We start from the raw sequence: 21,492 nt of genomic DNA, 5'->3' as shown, positions 1-21,492 counted from the left end.
CCCAAAGCCTGTGCCACTGACTCTTTCAGGCCTCAGCCTCAGCTGGAGAGCTGCGAGCAGCCCTGGTTACTATGATGGTTGTTCACAGTATTCTATTTTTTAAAATTATTTTTAAAAAGAATCCATATGCCCTCTCAAAAGAAGAGAATCCACACCTGCCACTATATCCACCTTATTCCTTAAGTAATTTATTTGTGCTTACCCTTCTCTCTCTCGGTCACACTTGGTAGAGGTGGCTTTTTGGGGGAAAAAATAGTTCTTGGTTTTAGTTATTGATTCTACCTTTTTGTTGTTATTGTTTCCTATTTTATTGATCTCTCATCTATCTGTATTGATTTCTTCCTTCCACTTAAAATGATTTAATTTGCTGTTATTTTCCTAACTTCTTGGCTTAAATGATTTATTCATTTTCTTCAAGCATTTATTTTCTATGAAGTATACTGAAGCTGTAGCCATATACCACAGGTTCTGATATATACAACTCTGTCTCTCCTGACTAAATGAACTTTGATTCTACTTTTCATTTCCTCTTTAAGCCAAGAATAATTTTTACACATTTTTAAATTTCCAAACATCCAGAATTGGGAAGGTTTACTTCCTTGTAATCCTTGCATTCTATGATTTTACACTGGGAAATTTTTTTAGTTTTTTCTGGAGACTAGTATATGATTATCTTAATTGTTCTAAAAGGACTTAAAAAGAATACAGATTCTCAATTTGAAGAATGCAGATATCTGTGTTTATAATCAAAGCTATTAATCATATTTTATACTAATTGTCTATGAGCCAACCTATTATTATCAATTTAATCTGTTATTTTATGAGAGGTATATGAAATCTTCTACTCTGGACTTTGTTGATTTTCCATGTATTTCTGACAACTTTTACCTTATGTATTTAGATGCCATGTTATGTGGTGCGTAGTGGTTCATAGCTATTACAATTTTCTGACAGACTATATGACTGCATCTTTTTAAATAATTTTTTAGATCTATTTATTTTAGAGGGAGAGAGACAGACAGAGAGCACAAGCAGGGGGAGGGGCAGAGAGAAAGGGAGAGAGAGAATCCTCAAGCAGACTCCAGGCTGAGCACAGAAGCTGACGGGGGGCCCAATCCCAGGACCCTGAGATCATGACCTGAGCCAAAACGAAGAGCCGGCTGCTTTAACCAACTGAGCCACCCAGGTGCCCCCTTTTTATAACTTTTTCCATTTAGTGGGTTGTGGGGTTTTTTGGCATCAAATTTTACTTTGACATTACTGTTGGTCCTCCATTTCTGGTTAGGATTTGTCATGGAATATCTTGATTCCTTTGTCATTTCTATGTCATGTTTTAAGTGGGTCTGATACTCTCTGATTAATCTCTTCCAGAAAGTCCTTCAAACTTCTGGTCACATATTAGATATTTCCATGCTTTTCGCTGCTTTGCACTTCTGTCATTCACTGGGGTTTTAGGAAGAAAAGGAAGTAAACAAGAGGGATCTCAGTCGACTCATCAACTGAAACTAAAATTGCTGAAATGTGCTTTTAAATTTAACATTTATACTGAATCATTTTGTGAGTAATAAAGTTACACATGATATCTTTATATACCAAGGGATTTTTAAAAGCAATTTCAGGTATGCCAATGATGTTAAAATATTTCTAGGCTTTTCAATTTTCAGAAATTAAGTTTTTTCAAAAGCAAAACAAAATGAGCTTTTCCTCTCAAAGCATTAACATTTCTCGAAACCTAATAGTGTTCATCCAGAATATAAAGAGCTCCCTGGAGGACAGTCCGGCCACGGCCAGGGTATCCTGATGACAGGAACACTCCAAGCCATAGCCCGGGATGAAACTTCCTCCCCGTATCTGATGATAGCTCTACAACCTGCTATACACTGTATCCTCGATGCTACATCTGAGGATGCTTTGCTTTCTCTCTGCCCTCTCTTATCTGGGGAGTCTAGTTATTAAAACAAGGCTATGTTTAAAGGGCCCAAGACCAAGGGGAAGGAAACTAAGGACGCTGATAATTACCAGTGGTCCCAGTTCTACCTCCACCTAGGATATTCCACACAGCTGACCAGGAAACAGCTTAAGGGACAGAGATTCTACAGTCTTCCTTTGGAAGTTGTTACAATCATTTCTGTAACAAACTCATCATACTTTTCTCAGTGCTTTCACACATATTAATTTTTTGCATAATTATCCCAGCATCCACGTGAGGCAAGCAGGGCACACATTATCAAACTTGTGTCACCGGTCAGAAAAGATGAAAGAGCTTCTCGAAGTCCACATCACTGGTTCTAGTGACAGAACCCAGATAACTGTTACTTGTCGCACAGCTTCTGTAACACATGGGAACAGAGCCAGGGTCTTCCACACTATCAATCAATCTTTATGTATCGGAAGGGTCTCATCCCAGAAATACATTTTGATGTTCCAGATACATCATCACAATTACTTTGGTTTTTTTCCTTGCAAAAATTGTTTGCCAACACTGACCATCTTTTCAGCATTCTGACTTTTGTCCACTAGGGGGAACCAACTAGCCATATCCCACCTCCACATTAGAGGGTCTTTACATCCCAGATTCCCACTAATATCCTTCACATTATCACATCACAATGAAAATCAAATCTGTAATACAACTGACATTAACATGTTCTCTTACCCTCTCCATGTCAAGAAATTCGTCATCTAGTTTCGTTCCTTCGACACCACTTATTTTTTCACTAAATAGCTGCAGAGATAAACAGAAGTTAACTGCATTGTATAATCTGTTATCATAGTTTCTGACTCAAATTATTACAAACAAAAACAAACTCACGTTCAGCTTGCTGCATTTCTTACTAAGTCCTTTAAGAAAATTGTTGGAACGAGTAAACAAATCAAAGGACATTGGAATATGTGTATTTCTCACTCAACAGATATTAATCATGCACCTACTGTATGTAAAGTACATAGCAGGTGCTCTAGCAGAAACACAGTAAATAAGATCCTTATCATCCAGGAACCTGGAGTTCGGCAGAAGAGTTAACACACACACTCAACTGAAATACAAGGGAAGAAAGATCCGAACAAAATACTGTGGGTACAAATTATTGTAAACATACAAAGTAACAGGCATTTCAGTGATTCATAGGATTCTGGGAGCCCACAGTGTGTGTGTGTGTGGGGGGGCATCCCGGACCTGTTTCCTACAAGGCTTGGCATTTGAGCTACCCATTTAAGGATAAGGGACATTTCAACAGGCAGCACTGAAAAAGCCTCGCATGAGGCAACGCACGGAAAAATGCCAAGAGACAGCAATGTGTAGGACGGGCGTACCACCTTGCCACTCTGGTACTTAGACCAGATAATTCTCTGTTGCGGGAGGCTGTCCAGATGCTTAACATCATGCCTGGCCTCTACCCACTCGATGCCAGCAGCACACACATACCCACGCAGGGACAACCAGAAACGTCCCTGGATGGTTAAGAATCGCTGGTAGAGAACAAATGTGTTCAAGAAACAGCAGGAAATTTGGTTTGACTACAATGAATAGTGATCGAGGGAGAATGCAGGAAAATGAACACTGGAAGTTGGAGAGGGCAGATCACACAAATGCTCAAATGGCCCACTGGAAGGTATGACTGAGCAGTCCCTGAAGATTCTTCGTCCAAGACAGTGCAGTCAGAGAAACCCCCTAGCAAAGTGACTCTGGTTCCAGTGGGGGTTGCTTTAGAGAACAAGGAGGAGGGATGAAAACAAGTTAAATCACTTTCTTTAGAAAAGCACATCAACGTAATTTGTTTATACCTTTAAAATATTGATATGAATTTAAGAATCAGTAGTAAAGCAGGGGAAGGGTTTACCATCAATTAATGGTAACAGGATTGCAGGTTCTTTTACATGTAAGTATGACTTTCTGCTCCTATTTACACTGCGACTGTAAATACAGTATTACTCTTTAATATGAAGAATGTAGGTGTAGACAACAGGTAACTTCCATTCAAGGTGTGAGGAGGAATGACTTGGACAGAGTAGACAGGGGAAGAGTACACAATGGCCATGATCTTTTATCTTCTCTGTAGCTATGTCTCTGCAGCTTGTCCTGGCCAGAGCTGGAGACTACGTACCCCCTGAGTAAATCTGGGTTGGACTTGACACTGGTTTTGAACCACAGACAGAAGCGTAGGCCTTGGCAGATCTCGTATGCTTTCAGTCATTCTCTTGAAACCCTGCTGCCACCATGTGAACAGGCCTGGGCTAACATCCTGGGTGGTGAGAGGCAAGTGGCCCAAACACCCCCCTCAGGACAACCAGGCGCTCCCCAGAATCAGAGTCCCGGTTGACCTGCAGTGGACTGCAGGCACAGGAGATAAGCCATGGAAACAGGAGTTGAAAAGATGATGGTTGTTTTACAGGAAACACTGGAGTGCTTTGTTACTCAACAAAAGCTAGCTGATACACTACACAATAGCTCTTGTTTTTCAGGCTCAGTACAGATGTCAGGGGGATTCTCCTAATGCCCTGATGCATGGTACAACCTTCCCCAGAAACTGCCGAATCCCAGGGCCACACACCGAGCAGTGTTTACATGGAAGTATTCATCAATTAGACCCCCAAACACCTTTCTGTCAGTAGTGAAACCATTTAAAATACTAGTTCTTAACTTTGGAGGTAATACTCTGAGACTCTAACGTAAAGTTACACGACCACACCCCAGGAAAAACACCCATTTTGCTGCAGGGTAGATTGCAAAAATGGCCACAATGCCTTGTAGCTCCTCCCACTAAGAAGTGCGGTCTGCTTGTCTACCAGATGACTAGTTTTTGTCAATAGAATAGAAAGTAAGTGACACGGCGTGAGCCCTGAGTTCAGGTCTTACAGGTAGGTTACAGCTGTAAAGTGGCTGCGTAGATCTGCTCGCCCTCTGAGCTCCACTCTACCCATCGCACGTGGATAAGCCTGAGCTAGCGTGCTGGAGAAGGAAAGCCCACTCAGAGCAGATAAGCCTTCCAAGCGGAGTCCTCTCAGAGCACCAAACGGACCTGGCAGCTGACTACCAACAGATGAGTGGCTCAAGCCCCGCTGAGAACAGCCAGACCAACAGACCTCCCGAGTGAGCCCGGCCCAAATCACAAGTTCACAAAACTGGGGATAAAGAGTTTCTGCTTTTGAGTCACTATGCTTTGAGGTGGTCTGTTCTACGGCAAAACACCAATACAGTTGCCTAGAATTTCAGAGGGCTCCTGGAACCCCCTCTGCAGAAGCCCATGCACGGGTCCCTGTTTTAAAATACCCATTTGAAAAGCTCCTTAGCACTGACAGGCAGACCAGAAACTTCCTTAACCTGAATCCAGGCTTACCGGTTCAGGTTATACCTGTTCTATTTTCAAAAAGCAGAGTGTCTAATAGAAGGAGGAATGTTCCCACTTTTAAGAACACAAAATAGTGAGATTAATATTCCTTTCTTGTTTGGAAAGAGACAATAATACAGGGCGGTTTACAATATGAGTCACAGGTTAAGAGTCATGATCATTCTGCTTTTTCTGAATTACCCAGCGATGTTCAGCTGTTTCGAGAAAGTAAGTATAAATATACATTTGGTATCAGCTCCTTAGACCATACAATATTTGATACTTCATCACTCAAAGAATATGGCTGAGCATCTACTATGTACAAGGCACCACAACTAGTACACGGACATAAAGACGAAAAAGACAAGCGTGACCCCTAGGGGTTCCTGACCACCTCAAAGAGGCACAGAAACTGAAGTTCTATTTCTTGTAAGTGTTGGGAGCTAAATATAAATACTCAAGTTCCTACTTCTAGCGAAGATAACTAGATAAAATCAACTCTGATACACTCCCTCTGCTCTGAATACTTGGCAATGATAGACTGAATATCAAAAAAAAAGGGGGGGGACCATAAAGATAACCAATGCTTTTAAAACAGAATCAAATTTTTTCGTGGACCAGAAAAGGAAGAGAGAAACACAACACGATGGACAGGGTTAAGTCTCAGTTGTACTGGTGTCTTGTCTGCCACAGGCTCTGGTTGCCAGCAGTCTGGCTCCGGTTGGGTAAAAAGGTATCTACAAGTTCCCCGTGAGGCAAGAGCCTGGAATCAGGCTGTGCTTAAACCCAGGGGATGGGGAGGAAAAGGAAGTTGGAAAAAACATCCATATGCAAACCACTGTCTGAGTTTAGCACCTTCGCCAATCTACAGGCCCAGGGAGACTGGAGAGCAAGGAAGCAACTGGGTCACCCCCAGCTCTCTGGCTAGATCAAAATACCCCCAATATCACCAGAGAACAGAAACCACTCATCAGCACTGGGGCCTTGGGAAGCCAGGTAGAAGAACTCACAACCACTAGAGAGAAGTGAGCAAAGATGGGGTACGAGTAACAAAGACACCCTCCCCCATAAAAATTAACCACAGAACTCTAAATTCTAGGGCACAAGGCTAAATCTAACACCAAGTAAGAAAGCCAACAAAATTATAGATCACAACATGAATTCACTTGTGGTAAATATCATTTTATGAAACAATATGACAGAAACCATATATGTATGCTTATGATATTATCAATACGATAAATGAAGGAATAACTTCTATTAAAGAGCAAACAATTACACAAAAGGGAAATTTTTTAAATTGCTATTGGAAATGAGAAATATGGGAAATAAAAAACACATAATCATGAAAACAAAATATTCAATAAATGGGATAAATTTCAGACTGGGCATGATCAAAGAACAAACTAGTAAACTAGAATAGATTACTAAGGAATGTATGGAAAGGACAAAAAATTTTAAAGGAAAAAGACCTTTTAAAAAAAATACGAAATATCCATTTGGAGGATAAGATATGTCTGATTGGCACTCCAGAAAAAAGGACAGAATAAAGGAGACTCAGTATTTTAAGAGTTAATAGCTCTGGGTTTTTTTGTTCTTGTGGGGTTGTTTCTTTGTTTTTTTTGTTTTGCTTTTTTTGAAAACGGAATGAAGGTATGAGTCCACAGTTTAGAAGTATACTCAAATGCTAAGCAACGTGAGTATTAATTCACAAGAGTTCAAGCATAAACAATTCTGAAACTCCCAGTAAAACAGCAATAAGATTTACAGCAGACTTCTCTTTGGCAACAGCAGATTCCAGGCAGCGATGGAATATCAGTTTCAAAGTGCTAAGAAATGTGAAAATCTAGAATTTTGTGTCTCCCTGAACTGTTACTTAATAAGAAAAACAAAACAAAGACATATTCAGACAGACCATCATAGTTTCTAATAAGAGGAATGTTAAAGTACTTCATCAAGGAAATAAAACTTGATCCATGATGGAAGGTGTGAACTGTAAAAAAACAACAGTAGGAACAGAAACTGACACACTATGGTGGCAAATGTAACTACTACTAAAAACAAACAAGCAGAGACAAATATGTGAGTTCACAAAAGGGTAACATTATAACCTTAAGCAATAGTAAGATGGGAGGGGGAGGGCGTTCAGTGGCTATTCGGAGCACTGCAAGGTTCCACCATGTTCAGGAGGAGGTGGGAAATGGACATCACTTTAAACATTGTTAAAACAATAGATAAGAATCTGTGTTATATAATTAATGGTAACTACTAAAAGCATAAAACGATAATCTACATATAGTACTATGTAGGTTATAACATAGTATGCATAACAGCACGTTGGTGGAAAATCACTGTTTTCCAATCCAAAAAAAAAGAAAAACAAGAAAAAAAGGTTGGCAAGGTCGGGGGTGGGGCAGAGAACAAAGGGGATTACAAATGGAAACCACAACATAGGAGAGTAATAAGTTTAAATACATCAGTAGTTATTATCCATGTAAATCATTAAGTTCAACATGCTAAAGGATAAATATAGTGGATTTTTAAAGTTTTTATTTATATTTTTTAGTAATCCCTACACCCAACATGGGGCTTAAACTCACAATCCCCAGATCTAGAGTCATGTGCTTACAGACTGAACAAGCCAGGGGCCCCCAGAGTGGATTTTTTAAGTCCCGCTATCTGCAGCTTCTGAGAGACACACCTAAAATATAACTGAAAATAAGTAGATATGTTAAACCTACTATGAAAATGCTGATAAAAGAAAGTTGGTAACAATAGTATCAGACAAAAAAACTTTAAGGCAAAGCACGAATAAGGATAGAGAATCAATCTAATAATAGAAGGAGAAATCCCCCAAATTACTGTTACAATAATGATCCACCTAACAGCACAGCTGCAAAAAACTAAGAAGAAAGCAAAAACTGAAAGAAATAATTTAAGTCCACAATCATAGCAGGAGATTTCAGTACAACTCCAACGGAAAACTGAAGGCCCAAATGTGAATTAAAAAAAAAAAAAAAAGACTTGGAAGGAATATAGATGATCTGAAAGACCAACCTTGATCAAATATGGACACATCTACCCATCCTTCCAGCCAATAAACAGAAAAATGTATATTCTCTGCAAGTAAAAATAAAACATTAGAAAAACTGACCACTTACTAGGTCACAAAATCAACTAACACCATATAGAACATTTTTTAAAATTTTACCATCATGCCCTTAAATTAGAAATCAATAATACCAGGGGCACCTGGGTGGCACAGCAGTTAAGCACCTGCCTTCGGCTCAGGGCGTGATCCCGGCATTCCAGGATCCAGCCCCACATCGGGCTCCTCCACTGTGAGCCTGCTTCTTCCTCTCCCACTCCCCCTGCTTGTGTTCCCTCTCTCTCTGGCTGTCTCTATCTCTGTCAAATGAATAAATAAAATCTTTAAAAAAAAAAAAAAAGAAATCGATAATACTAATATGTAGGTATAAAAATTTTAAATTTGGTCCTAAATAACAATGAATTATGAAAGAAGCCCTAATAGAAATTACAAAAAAACCTTTCATTTAACAATGAAAATAGTACCCATCAAAACCTGTGTGGGATGCAGCAAGAGCGCTGTTTAGAAATCAATGAATTACCTTAAATTCATCAACACAAAAAGCCATTTCAACTTAACGTTTCAAATATTAATGACACAATGTCATTCAATCTAATTCATGAAGTATCTGAAAGTCCACCAACTCTGAGATCATTCCACATGCCACCGCTCACGGGCCCACTGAGAAGCAGAAGCCGATGGCCAGAACACAGAAATAAGTACTGTTCCATAACACAGATGCAGAATTTGCTATTAGAACTCAGATGGAAGGAAGCAAATTATATGGATGAGGAGGTACCAAGAACGCTCCAGAATAGAACCTAGAAGGATATGTGGAGAGCACCAAAGAGACCAGAGAAGAAGTGGCATTTCCGGCAGAGAGAACAGCATAAGCTAACACATAACTTATTTTAAAAAGATACGAAGGCATTCAGGAAACAGCACAGTGATCGATAAGGTAACTGATATGAAAGACTGACCCCCAATGAAAGTGAATATATAAGCATATGGGCTGGGGCCAGATCCTGAGGCTGAACTTAATCGTGTGAGCAGTGGAGACGTTCAAGCAGGGGAGTAGATGATGAGATCTGCCTTTCATCCAGGAAGATCACCCCCTTGGCCCACAGGAGAAGGCACCAGACAGGCACCCGAGGACGGGCAGGGAGCATCCACTAGGGGACCACAAGGGACACACACATGAAGAGGTAGACTGGGGAAGAGCGTCAAAATTTCACTCTAACACTCTGCCAACTACCTTCTTCAACGACAAATGCAAGCTGCCCTCACCTGTTCTGACCTGGGCTCGCCAGCCAGGAGCTGCAAATCTACAAACGTGTGGCCAAGTCGGCATGGCTTATGTAATCTTCCCCCGGTGAAAAAGACCACGCTGGAAACCAGGCATCCCTCAGGGTTCCTACAGTCAGAGACAGAAGCCTATTTGCCGTCCTCCAAGTTCATCAGTAATAGGAAAACAAAAAGCATTTCCAAAGACTACAAATGGAACACTGATGTAAAAGAAGTTTATCTGGGGAAAAACAAAGGTTTTGCATTTGGCTTTTCAGCTAGATGTGTCTGGGGTTTTAGTGGTAAATGTTAACACAGCCTTATCACCTTCTTGTGCAAATATCTGTTGTCAAAGAAACCTTGGCTTCTCCACCTTCTTCCCTTTAATGAAGCAAGAAATTAAACAGCAAGAGAGCCAGAACCTAAGAGAAAATGTAAAAAAGCAAAATTTATACCTCAGGATAAATTAGAAAGTGCTCCAGAACAGTATTTCCTAACAGGTATGCCACAAAACACTGACTGCCAGGCAAATGAACAGCTCCTTGGCCATTAAGTCTGGAAACACTAGAATTAACAAAATTGCCAGATTTCTTTACCAAAACATTTTTCAGAGACTTTAAAATGGAAATGACACTGTGGATTTCCAAGGGGGTTCATATAAGATGTGGCATCTCCCACCCTTATTTGGTCATGGGAGAGGTCTCATACAAGGAAAAAATCTCGGAAGAGATACTTTGAGAAGCCCTGCACCAAAAATGTCACCCTCTCTACTGGCTCCCTTTGTTTTTTTGTTTTTTGTTTTATTTTCAACCAATTAGCAGTCATACTCTGCTTTTGTCGGCTTGGAAAATATGGCAATACACAATTATAAATACAAATAACTAAGGTTATTTGTAAGTTGTTAACAAAGTGATCTTACTGTACTAGTTTTGTAACTTTTCAGAGTCTAAAATTATTTCAAAATTAAAAATTTTTTAAAAATCTCTGAAGGCTTCAGAAAGCAACCAAGGCAGTCTGGGATCTGAGGAGCCAAAATCACGAAGAAGAAAAATGCATTGAGAAGAGCCATCCATTTACAGCTGCCTTTTCCCTTCAGAAAAATGTCTGCCTCACAGCACAGGACATAAAGGCTGAGCAGAAAGCACCAGCCTAGAACTTGCAGAAGTCTCCCTGGACTGAGGAGAGGAAAACTGGAGTGCACTGTAACCAAGGAAACCAACATACAAGAGGCCAAAATTCCAGCAACATAAAGAAGTGAACTTAACAGGTTATGTGCAATTTCCTCTTGAGGCTTCTGACAATTCCTAAGCTGCATATACACAAAGCAAGATGCTAAGATACCAGTACGAAGAGGCCACTAGAAGGCTAAACATCTAAGCAGAGATTTCTGCAGTATCACAGTGATTGAGAGACAAAATTGGAGTATAGGACTGCCTTTCTCCTCATTATTTGTCAGAATAAAACTAAATCCTCCTGGAGGAAGATAACATCACCCAGAACTACTACAAGTCTTCACACACAGTGTCTCCCAAAAAATCTGGTATACCAGGAGACTGAACAACAATAACAACAAACTGAAGCTAAATTTTATTTTATTTTATTTACTTTTTTAAAGTAAGCTCTACACAACTCCAAGATTAAGAGTCACATGTTTTACCAACTGAGCCAGTCAGGTGCCCCTGAAACTAAGTTTTAAAAAACATAATCTAATACATAATCCCAAATTGACATTAGAAATTATCTTCAAGACTGGGGCGCCTGGGTAGCTTAGTCGATTAAGCATCTGCCTTTGGCTCAGGTCATGATTTCAGGGTTCTGGGTTCGAGCCCCGCGTAGGGAGTCTGCTTCTCCCTCTCCCTCTGCCCCCTCCCCGCCCCCGCTCATGCTCGCTCTCTCTCAAATACATAAATAACATCTTTTAAAATAAGAAATTATCTTCAAGATAATTATGATTACCTATGTTCAAAAAAATAGATGACAAAGTTAAATTCTACTGGAAAACATTAAAAGAGAGCAAATGGAAATTGCAGATGAAAAATTCAATAACTGAAATTCAGAATTCAACAGCTAGATTTAATAACAATTAGATGCTGAAAAAGAGAGAATATCTGCAGTGGAAGATAAATCACTGGAAAGTAAATTGAAACATAAAGGGAAAGAAGATTCAAAATACACACAGAAAAGACATTAATAAACATATAAGACACAGTGGGAACACCTAATATATGTGTATTTTAGAGTTCCAGAATGAGGGGACAGAGAAATTGAAAAGAAGCAATATTTGAAGAGAAGATGGCCAAGAATTGTTCAATACAGTCGAAAGACATCAAACTACAAATTGAAGCCCTTCTGTGATCTCAGCAGATTATGAAGAAACACATACCTAGAACAAGTCTTTTGTCGAAGACCAAAGGCAGAAAAACTTAAAGAAAAAATACACGAAAAAAGCAACAAAGAGATTGTGAGCTGACAATGTTGCAGAACTCATGGCACAGCTACAAGACAGTGAAATCACAAGTTATAAGTGTTGACAGAAATTCTCTGCCAACCTAAAATTCCATTCTCAGTGAATATACCCTTCATAAAGGAAGGCAAAATTCAAAAAATATTCAGACAAAAGAACTGAGGGAATTTCTCATTGACACACAGCAAAAGAAGCACTAAAGGGAGTTCTTCAAATAAAAGAAAAACATCCCTGACGTAAATAAGGAAATACAGCAAGAAACGAAGAGAACCAGAAAGATAAATCTAAATGGATACTGACAGCTTGAAACAGTATCTTACGAGGTTTTAATATATGTGGAATTTTAAAACATAAACACAATGGCACATAAGCCACCACTAAAGAGGGAGAGATAAATTGTTAATGGGTCTTTTATTGCTTGGAAGTTTTAAAGTACTAATTAAAGAAAGACTCCACCACATAAAAATGCATGTTGTAATCCCTAAGGCTGCTTTTTAAATAATCATAAATATATAACAAGCAAGATGCTAGAGAAGAAAATGGAATAATAAAAATGCTTAATTCAATAGAAAGTAAAAGTAAAGAAACAAAAATGGGACAAATAAAAAATAATATAGCAGATTTAAATGCAAAAATATCAGTAACTATTACTTGAAATGTACATGGACTAAATATTTCAACTAAAAAATAAAAAAACATCAGCCAAGATTATAAAATATTAAACTATATTATTTTCTGCCTATAAAGATGTACATTAAATATGATATGATAGGAAAATAAACAGAAAAGATATATTGGACAAACACTAACTTCTACAACAACAAAAACTCTTGAAAAGCTAATCCTAATATATAAAATATACTTTTAGAGCAAAAACATTATTACTAGAATAAAGAAGGACATTAAAAAATGATGAAATGTCAATTCAAAATTAAGAAATAAGAATCCTAAATCTGTATGCATTTAGTAGCATAGCCTCAAAACAAATAAAGGAAAATCTTATGGAACTGGAAATAAATGACTCCAAATATTTCAATTTTTTAATACAGCTCTCTCAGTAACAGATAAAACAGACCAAAAAGAAAAAAGAAAAGAAAAATCAGTACATTGACTTGACTTGAACAATCTGATGTAAGTGGAGAACACTACAGCAAATAGGACAGAATGACAATGGTTTTCAAGAAGACACAGTGCATTTACCAAAACAGACCAGATGCTGAATCATGAAGCACGTCTCCAACAATTTCAAAGACTAAAATCAGAGTATGTTCTCTGACCACAGTGAAATTAAAATAGAAATCAATACCTGAAAAATGTTCCAAATTATTTGAAAATTAAACAATACATCTAAATAACCTGAATCAAATATGCAATTGCTGGGGAGATTAAGAAATACCTATAAGTGAGTAATACCAAATACAGAAATATATGTAAGCTTGTGGGATGGAGCTAACGCTGTTTCCTAGAGGGAATTTTATAGCTCTAAACCATCAGTTCTCAAACTCCTAATTACATGTCGGGATCACTTTACTCTTAAAAATAATTTAGGACCTGGGGCGCCTGGGTGGCACAGCGGTTAAGCGTCTGCCTTCGGCTCAGGGCGTGATCCCGGCGTTCTGGGATCAAGCCCCACATCAGGCTCCTCCGCTATGAGCCTGCTTCTTCCTCTCCCACTCCCCCTGCTTGTGTTCCCTCTCTCGCTGGCTGTCTCTGTCTCTGTCGAATAAATAAATAAAATCTTTAAAAAAAAAAATAATAATTTAGGACCTGTATCCTACACCATACATCAAAAACAATTCCTGGGGCACCTGGGTGGCTCAGTCGGTTAAGCATCCGACTCTTGATCTCAGCTCAGGTCTTGATCTCAGGGTTGTGAGTTCAAGCCCCACACTGGGCTCCATGTGGAGTCCCCTTAAAAGAAAAATACTCATTGATTTTAAAATAAATGTGAAAGGTAAAAGTTTTAAGATTCTACAAGATAACATTACCTTGGGATAGGAGATAGCTCAACCAATTCCCCAACGCTATAAAGAAAAAGACTGAGATAGAGGGCCTCATTAAAAATAAGGCTAAGAGAGTGAAAAATCAAGTCATAGAGAAGGAAAAAGATATTTTTAATCCATTTACCTGAGAAAGAATCGCACTCAGATATGAAGAAGAATCCCTACAAGCCATTAAGAGGAAGGCAACATACTAAATATTTTTCAGCGTAGGCAAAACCTTATAGAGGTCACTTCATAGACGGGATATCCAAATAGGCAATAAGCATACAAAAATATTTTCATCTCATTATCATCATGGAAACACCCATTAAACCACAAAGAGACGACACTTCATCATTACCAGAGTGGCTAAAATTATTCTATAACAGTAATAATTCAAGTTTCTCCAAGGGTTAATGGAGCAACAGGAACACTCACACACTCTCGGTGGGGTTTACACTGGTACCATGATTTGGGAAGACAGTCTGGCAGAATCTACTGTAACTGAACATAAAAAAGCCATACTCTATGACTCATTAATTCCACTCCTAGGTAAAGACCCAGAAGAAATTCCTTATATGTAACCAAAATTCATACACAAGCAACATTACTCATAATAACCAAAAACAAGTAACGACCTAAATGTCGATTAATAGTAGAGTGAATAGATTGCAGCTATTTCTACAATGCAATTCTGTATTGCAATTAAAAAGGAAGAAGTGTTCCTGCCACATGCAACACATGGGTAGATTTCAGATGTAACAGTGAAGAAGCTCAGGCTGTATGATTCTGATTATACAAAGTTCAAAAATAAAGGGAACGTCCGGTACAATTCCATTCATATAAAATTTAAAAACAGGAAAAACTAATCCGCGGTGATAAAAGTGTAGTAGTTACCTTGAAGTTACAGTAAAAGAGAGCTTTCTGGGATGCTAGTAATAATATTCTGTATCTAGAACTGGCTACATGAATGTGTTCACTTTGTTGTAACAGATCACTTTGTTATAACAGATCTGTTATAACACAAGACCTGTCACTTCCTTGTATATATGTTTTATTTCAGTAAAAAGTGTTTAGCCATCCCTTCCCATAAACCCTGCATTCAATGTTTTCAGTATGTGCATGCATATTTATGATTTATTTGTCCCTGAGGAAGTTTAACAAACAATGCTGGCCTTTTTCTTCCTCTTCCATCTGCATAGTAGAAATAACGTTCATGTCTGACTATCCACATCCACATCTGGAAGTTTCTGTTCAGCAGAATCCTGACCAAACCATAGAGAATATGATAATCTATATGCAAAAGACAAAAAGCCCCAGGGGCTATTACACAGTGACTATGTCCTCTGCATCCTAAACGCTACTTCAAGTTTAATTATTCTAGCAGCAGAATAAAGGAGTTAATTAATCTCACCAAGAGGTGGTAAGTAGATAATACACACAGGAAGTATCACAGAAACTGAATCAAGATGGCACACTGAATACACGCATCTTCCCCTCCAGTGTACCAAAGACCTTTAAATAAACTTATAAACATACCTAGAGAGAAGCATATGACACATAACAGGACTGAAAAACAAAAAAGGTACCAACAGATCATAAATGGTGAGAAATTCCTAGAAGACAGAAAGCAGATGGGATCAGAGAGCTGAGCAAATAGCAGACCAATCCATACATGATAGAAAATGGCTCCCAAGCTAAACAAGACCCCCAATGGATGCCTGAAACCGGGGATAGTACCAAACCCTATATGTACTATGTTTTTTCCTATACATGTATACCTATGCTAAAATGTAATTCACAAACTAGGCACAGTAAGAACAATAATAATCAAATGGAATAATTCCAATGTAATGTCATAAGAGTTGTGTGAATGAGGTTTCTCTCTCTCAAAATACCTTACTGTTCTGTACTCACCCTCCTTGTGATGACATGAGAGGACACAATGACACAATGCCTACGTGAGGAGATGAAGTGCGGAGAAGGATGTAGGCACGGTGACACAGCGTTAAGGCTACAACTGATCTTCTGACCACATGTCAGAAGGAGGACCATCTGCTTCAGGACCATGACTGACCCCAGATAACTTAAATGGTGGGTAACTGAAATCATGGATAGCAAACCACGGATAACTGAAAACACAGAAAGTGAAAGTGCAGATGGGGGAGAGAGGAGACTACTGTACAGAGAAATTCCAAGTTTAAATAGAGTAAACATAAAAAGAATGGAATGATCCCCTAGGAAATCATCAGAAGATTTGCTAGAAGAACTGTACAGTAAGCAATAAAGATCAATGGAGCTCCTCTAGCCCCATCCCTGCACCATCTTGGTTTGAATCCCTGTCCTACTGCTAACTAGAAAGGTAACTCCAGGCAAATCAGTGAAGCTCTCTGTGCCTCCAATTCCTCATCTGCAAAATATGGATAAAATAATAATAGTAACTGCCTTATCAGGGTTAATATATGGGAAACATTTAGAACAGCACCTGACACTGTTAAGTCTCATTAAACATTAGCCATTAATATTACCACTGAAAAACAGGCAGCTAGGGTGTTTGTCCTGCACCTGCAATCTAAAGAGAGGGGACTACTCTAATCAGTGGGCCCCAAAGAGGGTATGAAGACCTGAGAGAGTAGTAAAAGTCCTCCATTTCCAGAGTAAAACCCTTCTTTCCAGTCTTCCTGTCTGGTGTCCTGTGGCCCTCACCACTGGTCACCACACCCACCCAACACTCAGTCCTTCCAGTAATAAAAGACGACTGTTAGACAAATAGAACCTAAGCCATCTACCTAAGTGTTGGACCTAGTCCTTCATTCTTATCAACTGATGGCCAGGAATCGGAGATTTAAGGAAAACAAGGAACATGAGGGAAAATGTCAAAGAGGAAAATTTTAAATGATCCAAAGGAATCAAGGTGATCAAGGTATACAGGGGAACTTCTAAAACTCATTAATGCCCACAGATACATTTGAGAAGATACTGTATGCGTAAAACAAGAAAAGGCTCCAAAGAAAAAGGAGCAATCAGAAGGGGGCAGAAAAAAAAAAACTCAGTAAAAAAGGGTGAGCACAGTATAGACAAAGCTGAAATATGAACTGCTTACTGGGAAGCCAAAGTCAAGGAAATGTGTCCCAGAATCTACAACAAAAACCAGCAAGAGATGGGAAGTAGAAAGAAGTTTGGCCCAACCCCGTCTTGGCTAAGTGTGCCTGGGACCACTCACCTTCTGAGCCCCCCACCCACTCTATCAGGAAAGCCTGTGTCCTCAGGCCAGGCGTGACTTTGGGTTTCCTACAGGAGCTGATTCTGAATCGTGGACCCACCAGGGAAAAGGGGTTCTAACTGGAGTAAATGTTCGCAGTACGTGCAGAGGCTGACTCCTCTCAGCTCCATGCCTAGAAATTAGAGGCTATCCCTGAGGCTCCCTCCTCTCAGCCTAGACACGGAGCTAAGAGGAGTCAGCCTCAGTGATAGCCTCTAATTTCTGAGTCTAGTAGAATCTCTTCTACCTACTTTCTGCACACCCTCGATTTTACTCAGGAGAGATATCTATGATTTGGCCAAGGAGACAGTCTGCACTCTATTGGGCAGAACTTCCTCCAAGCTGGTGACATACGGGTGGAGGGCTTCTCTACTTCTCAGCACCGCTGCCAGTTTTATATTCCTTAGGCCGTTTTCAATTAGAGTTGATGGATGAGACTGACATTTTTTCCCATAAATTTCATTATGTTTCTTTAAAAGTAGCCCACATGTATGCCCAATCCAATGACCATTAGTTGTAGGACTCTACGAGTCTGCCTTTTCAAAAAGTTTGATTCGAGCCTGTGTCCGTGGTGTTTGATCTCTTTCAGCGCGAACTGTGGTCCTTCAGGATTTTCTTTGTGGAAGACCCCGCCTAGTTAAGGCAGAGACTTTGGGGAATGTAACTGATCACCAAGGTCACTCTTTCTGGACGCTGTGCGTGGGGTCCAGACCACAGACAGAGTTCCACTGGGACTTGGGGAAGAAGTTACCCTTTTTCTTTCTTCCTTTGTTTTGATTTGTTCTGTTCTGGTCCCTTTTCATTGACCTAAGTAGGCGAAGACCTCATAAGGACAGTGTCAAATAGCTCTTGAAGGGAGTTATAACATCAGATGAGAAAATACGTTTTGAACCACATGAAACAGTCTGGCTGGAAAAATGTACTTCACTCTCCTCAAGCCATCCTGTGCACCCCAGGAAAATTTCACCACCTTCAAAAGGAGGTAGGAACTTGGTGCTGAGAATGTTTTATTCCTAACACTCACCAATAAAGATCAGTCTGAAGAGAGCTCTAGCACAAACGGTACACCTGTGTTGGTGGGTTTTTTTTTTTTTAATGAATAAGCAGGAACCCCTTGCTTTAAATCTCAAAATTGTATAACCAGGCCTTGACCAATGATAGCTCCTGTTTTTCATGTAGATGGTACTCTATAAAATTGAAAAAAATAATGAGAAATACAAAACGTAAAACATGATCAAAACTTATTAAAATTTGACTTACAAGAATTAAGAAGCAAAGGTCCCTCTACTCCCTGATATAATCACTGCTAACAGTCTGGGACAATTCTTCCCACCTTTTTCCTAAGGTTAGACACAGACACACACAGACACACACACACACTCATATTTCCGTTTACAAAAGTAACAAGTCATTCATGTTTATCTACAGCCACTCCAGAGCACAGACCTTAGCACTCTGGCATCCACTCAACAGAAGGAAAGTGGAGGGCCCTCTAGGTACCAAGCTACAGATAACACTTGGAGGTCAATCTATTCCCTCCTCAATACTTGGGAGACACTGCAAGTTATATTATTTTCTGGCATTTAACGTTGCTGAGAAGAGTCTAAGGGAAGGATCTTTCCTGACATTCATTTTTAGAATGCTTTATCTTAGGGAAAAAAATTAGTTTCTTCTTTATAAAGTCAAGTAGCTTTTCCCTGTTGATTTTTCTTGGTCTTCATGGAGTCCCCGTGAGTTGCAATATTGGCTCAACTAGTTTATGAATTTTTTAGAACCTACAGACAGAAGCCGAGGTCCAGAGTCCCTTGCCCTATGCCGACATGAGGAAGAGTGAGAACAGAAGAGATACTGCTGTCCTGGGAAGTCAGTGCACCCCCAAACTCAGGGCAGATCAAAGGCCAGCAAACCCTGGGGCCCAAAGTGGGGCCTGGGGTATTAAAGAGACCCTCTCCCAAGAGGATCTTCAAGGGGGTTAGTCCCACCAGCAGTAAAAAAGAGTGCATTCACTGCAGCGGTTAAGCCAGTGCCAACCAGAGAGGCCCAGGAACAAATGAGGCCCCTATGAGGGTGTCAGCTCTGAGCAACTGCCAGGGACCAGCAAGAGTCATCTGCATAGTTAAAAAAACAAGCAGAAACTCCTCTGTTCCACTGCCCCCTCCGCCCACCACATACTCCAAATCCTGAGGGCCAGCAGCTCTGGGGAAGGAGACTCACAGCGAAAAATAGGAGCACCCTCCCCTCCAGGTGGCAATGGGCTGACTGCAGTCAGCCCCAGCCAGGGGAAGGGTGAAGAGAGACTCCAGTCACCCTTCCAGCTGTGCTGCTCACGTGGGTTCACTCTGCAGGATCTAATGCCAGACCGACATTGCGTTACGTGACTTCATACAGAGGACACACAGAGGCTGAGCGCAGACAGCTTTAAGGGAATACATTTCTAGATCCCCCAGCCTCTCTATGCCCTCCTTCTTACAGGCTCCTGAAGCCACTTTACAAAAGAAAAGCACAGCTACCACCCCCACGCCCCACACCCCCACACCCACCTCCCAGCTCACTGGGCCCTGGCCAGGCTGTGAAAACCTCTGGTGGAGTCCACATGGACAGGACTCACGCCCTTCACTTTCTAACACAGAACCTTGCGCTATTTCCCCACGTTCCCCTTGGCTGCCTTCCCCGGTCCTCACTTCTCAGAACGGCTTCTTCACCCTCAACACAGACCATCCCCATCTTCCCACTTTCCGTTCATGTCCCACCCCCTAGAGTCATGGCGCTGCACTGCCAGCTGCCCACTCAGGACAACTTCCTCCTTCTTGCTGATGGCACCCGGATGTCACTCAAGGTGGCCACGTGCCCAGCCCAGGCAAAGGCTCCCCATGCCACCAGCGCCAATCCCGTCCTCTGCTCCCCGCCCCCAGCACCCCTCACCACCACAGCTAATTGCATGACCCGTGAGGGCCAACGACACTGAGCAGAAGCCCCTGGGGTGGTGATTTCTGGGAAACTCAAAGGTGACAGACAATGATCCATCACCTGATAAAAATGTGACACTCTCTCTTCCTTCTTCCTACCTGGAACGTGACCCGTGGTGCCCAAGGCTGCTGCAGCCCATGGAGACCGCAAGGAAAAGGCTTTGAAGTGCAGAGATGCATCCCTGGTTATCATGAAGCTACTGAACCCCCCTAGCAGCCTCCCGCCTCTGGTCTTTGTCCTGTTTGAGTATCAGAAACCCAGATCTGTTGCAGGGACTTGCAGCCAAACGCATTCCTAATTGATAGAATTTATAATCTGGCTTCAATTAAACTATGCTCCTCAATGATCTTCTCATTTCTAAATCCCCAAAATAAATCTCAGCTGTTAGCTCACATGGCCCCTTTCAGCATTCTGACCCTACTGACCATTCTCTGCTTGAAAGTATCCCTTTACGGGGCACCTTGGTGGCTCAGTTGGTTAAGCGTCTGACTCTTGATTTCAGTTCAGGTCATGATATCAGGGTCATGGGATCAGGCCCCCACGTTGGGCTCTACGCTCAGTGTGGAGTCTGCTTGTCCTACTCCCTCTGCTCCTCTCTCTGTCTCTCAAATAAATAAAATCTTCAAAGAAAGAAAGAAAGAAAGAAAGAAAGAAAGAAAGAAAGAGAGAAAAGAAAGTGCCCCTTTCCTTGGCCTCGGTGGCCTAAGCATTTTCCCCTTACTCCCTAGATACTCCTTCATTACCTTTGTGATTTCATTTTGTTCAACCACGGTTCCAGCCTTGACCACCTCTCTCTCTGGTCCTACATCATCTCCTCTGGTGATTTAATCAATTCCCAAGGATTTATCCATCAGCCTACAGATGCTGACTTGGAAATCTGTCCCTCCAGCCCAAACTGCTCTCCTAAACTTCAGTTATTTTCGTACCCCAGTTGCCTGCTAGACACTTTCTTTGGATATTCCAGACAGCCCAATGACACAATTTAAAAATTAATGAACTCATCATTCCATTCTTCAAATCTGCTTCTTGATTCCTTTCTCAATTGGTGGAAGCACCATTCACATAGTCTGGAATCTGAAAGTTGTTGTAGACCTTATAGAAATTCTAAGGGACTCCCA

At 40.6% G+C, this 21,492-nt stretch overlaps 1 protein-coding gene across 1 annotated transcript in view; it reads right to left on the bottom strand.

The window, feature by feature from the left end:
* SH3GL3 (SH3 domain containing GRB2 like 3, endophilin A3) overlaps positions 1-21,492 on the bottom strand; it is a 128,465-nt gene that overhangs the window by 46,027 nt on the left and 60,946 nt on the right. The window contains exon 2 of the mRNA XM_040642872.1: positions 2,657-2,725. Within this exon, the coding sequence (XP_040498806.1) occupies positions 2,657-2,725 (69 nt within the window). The remainder of the gene's footprint in view (positions 1-2,656; positions 2,726-21,492) is intronic.

Source organism: Ursus maritimus, unplaced genomic scaffold (genome assembly GCF_017311325.1).
Source record: "Ursus maritimus isolate PB19 unplaced genomic scaffold, ASM1731132v1 scaffold_27, whole genome shotgun sequence".
NCBI lineage: Eukaryota > Metazoa > Chordata > Mammalia > Carnivora > Ursidae > Ursus > Ursus maritimus.
Note: the sequence above shows the minus strand (reverse complement) of the source record. Positions and strands in the feature narration are given on the sequence as shown.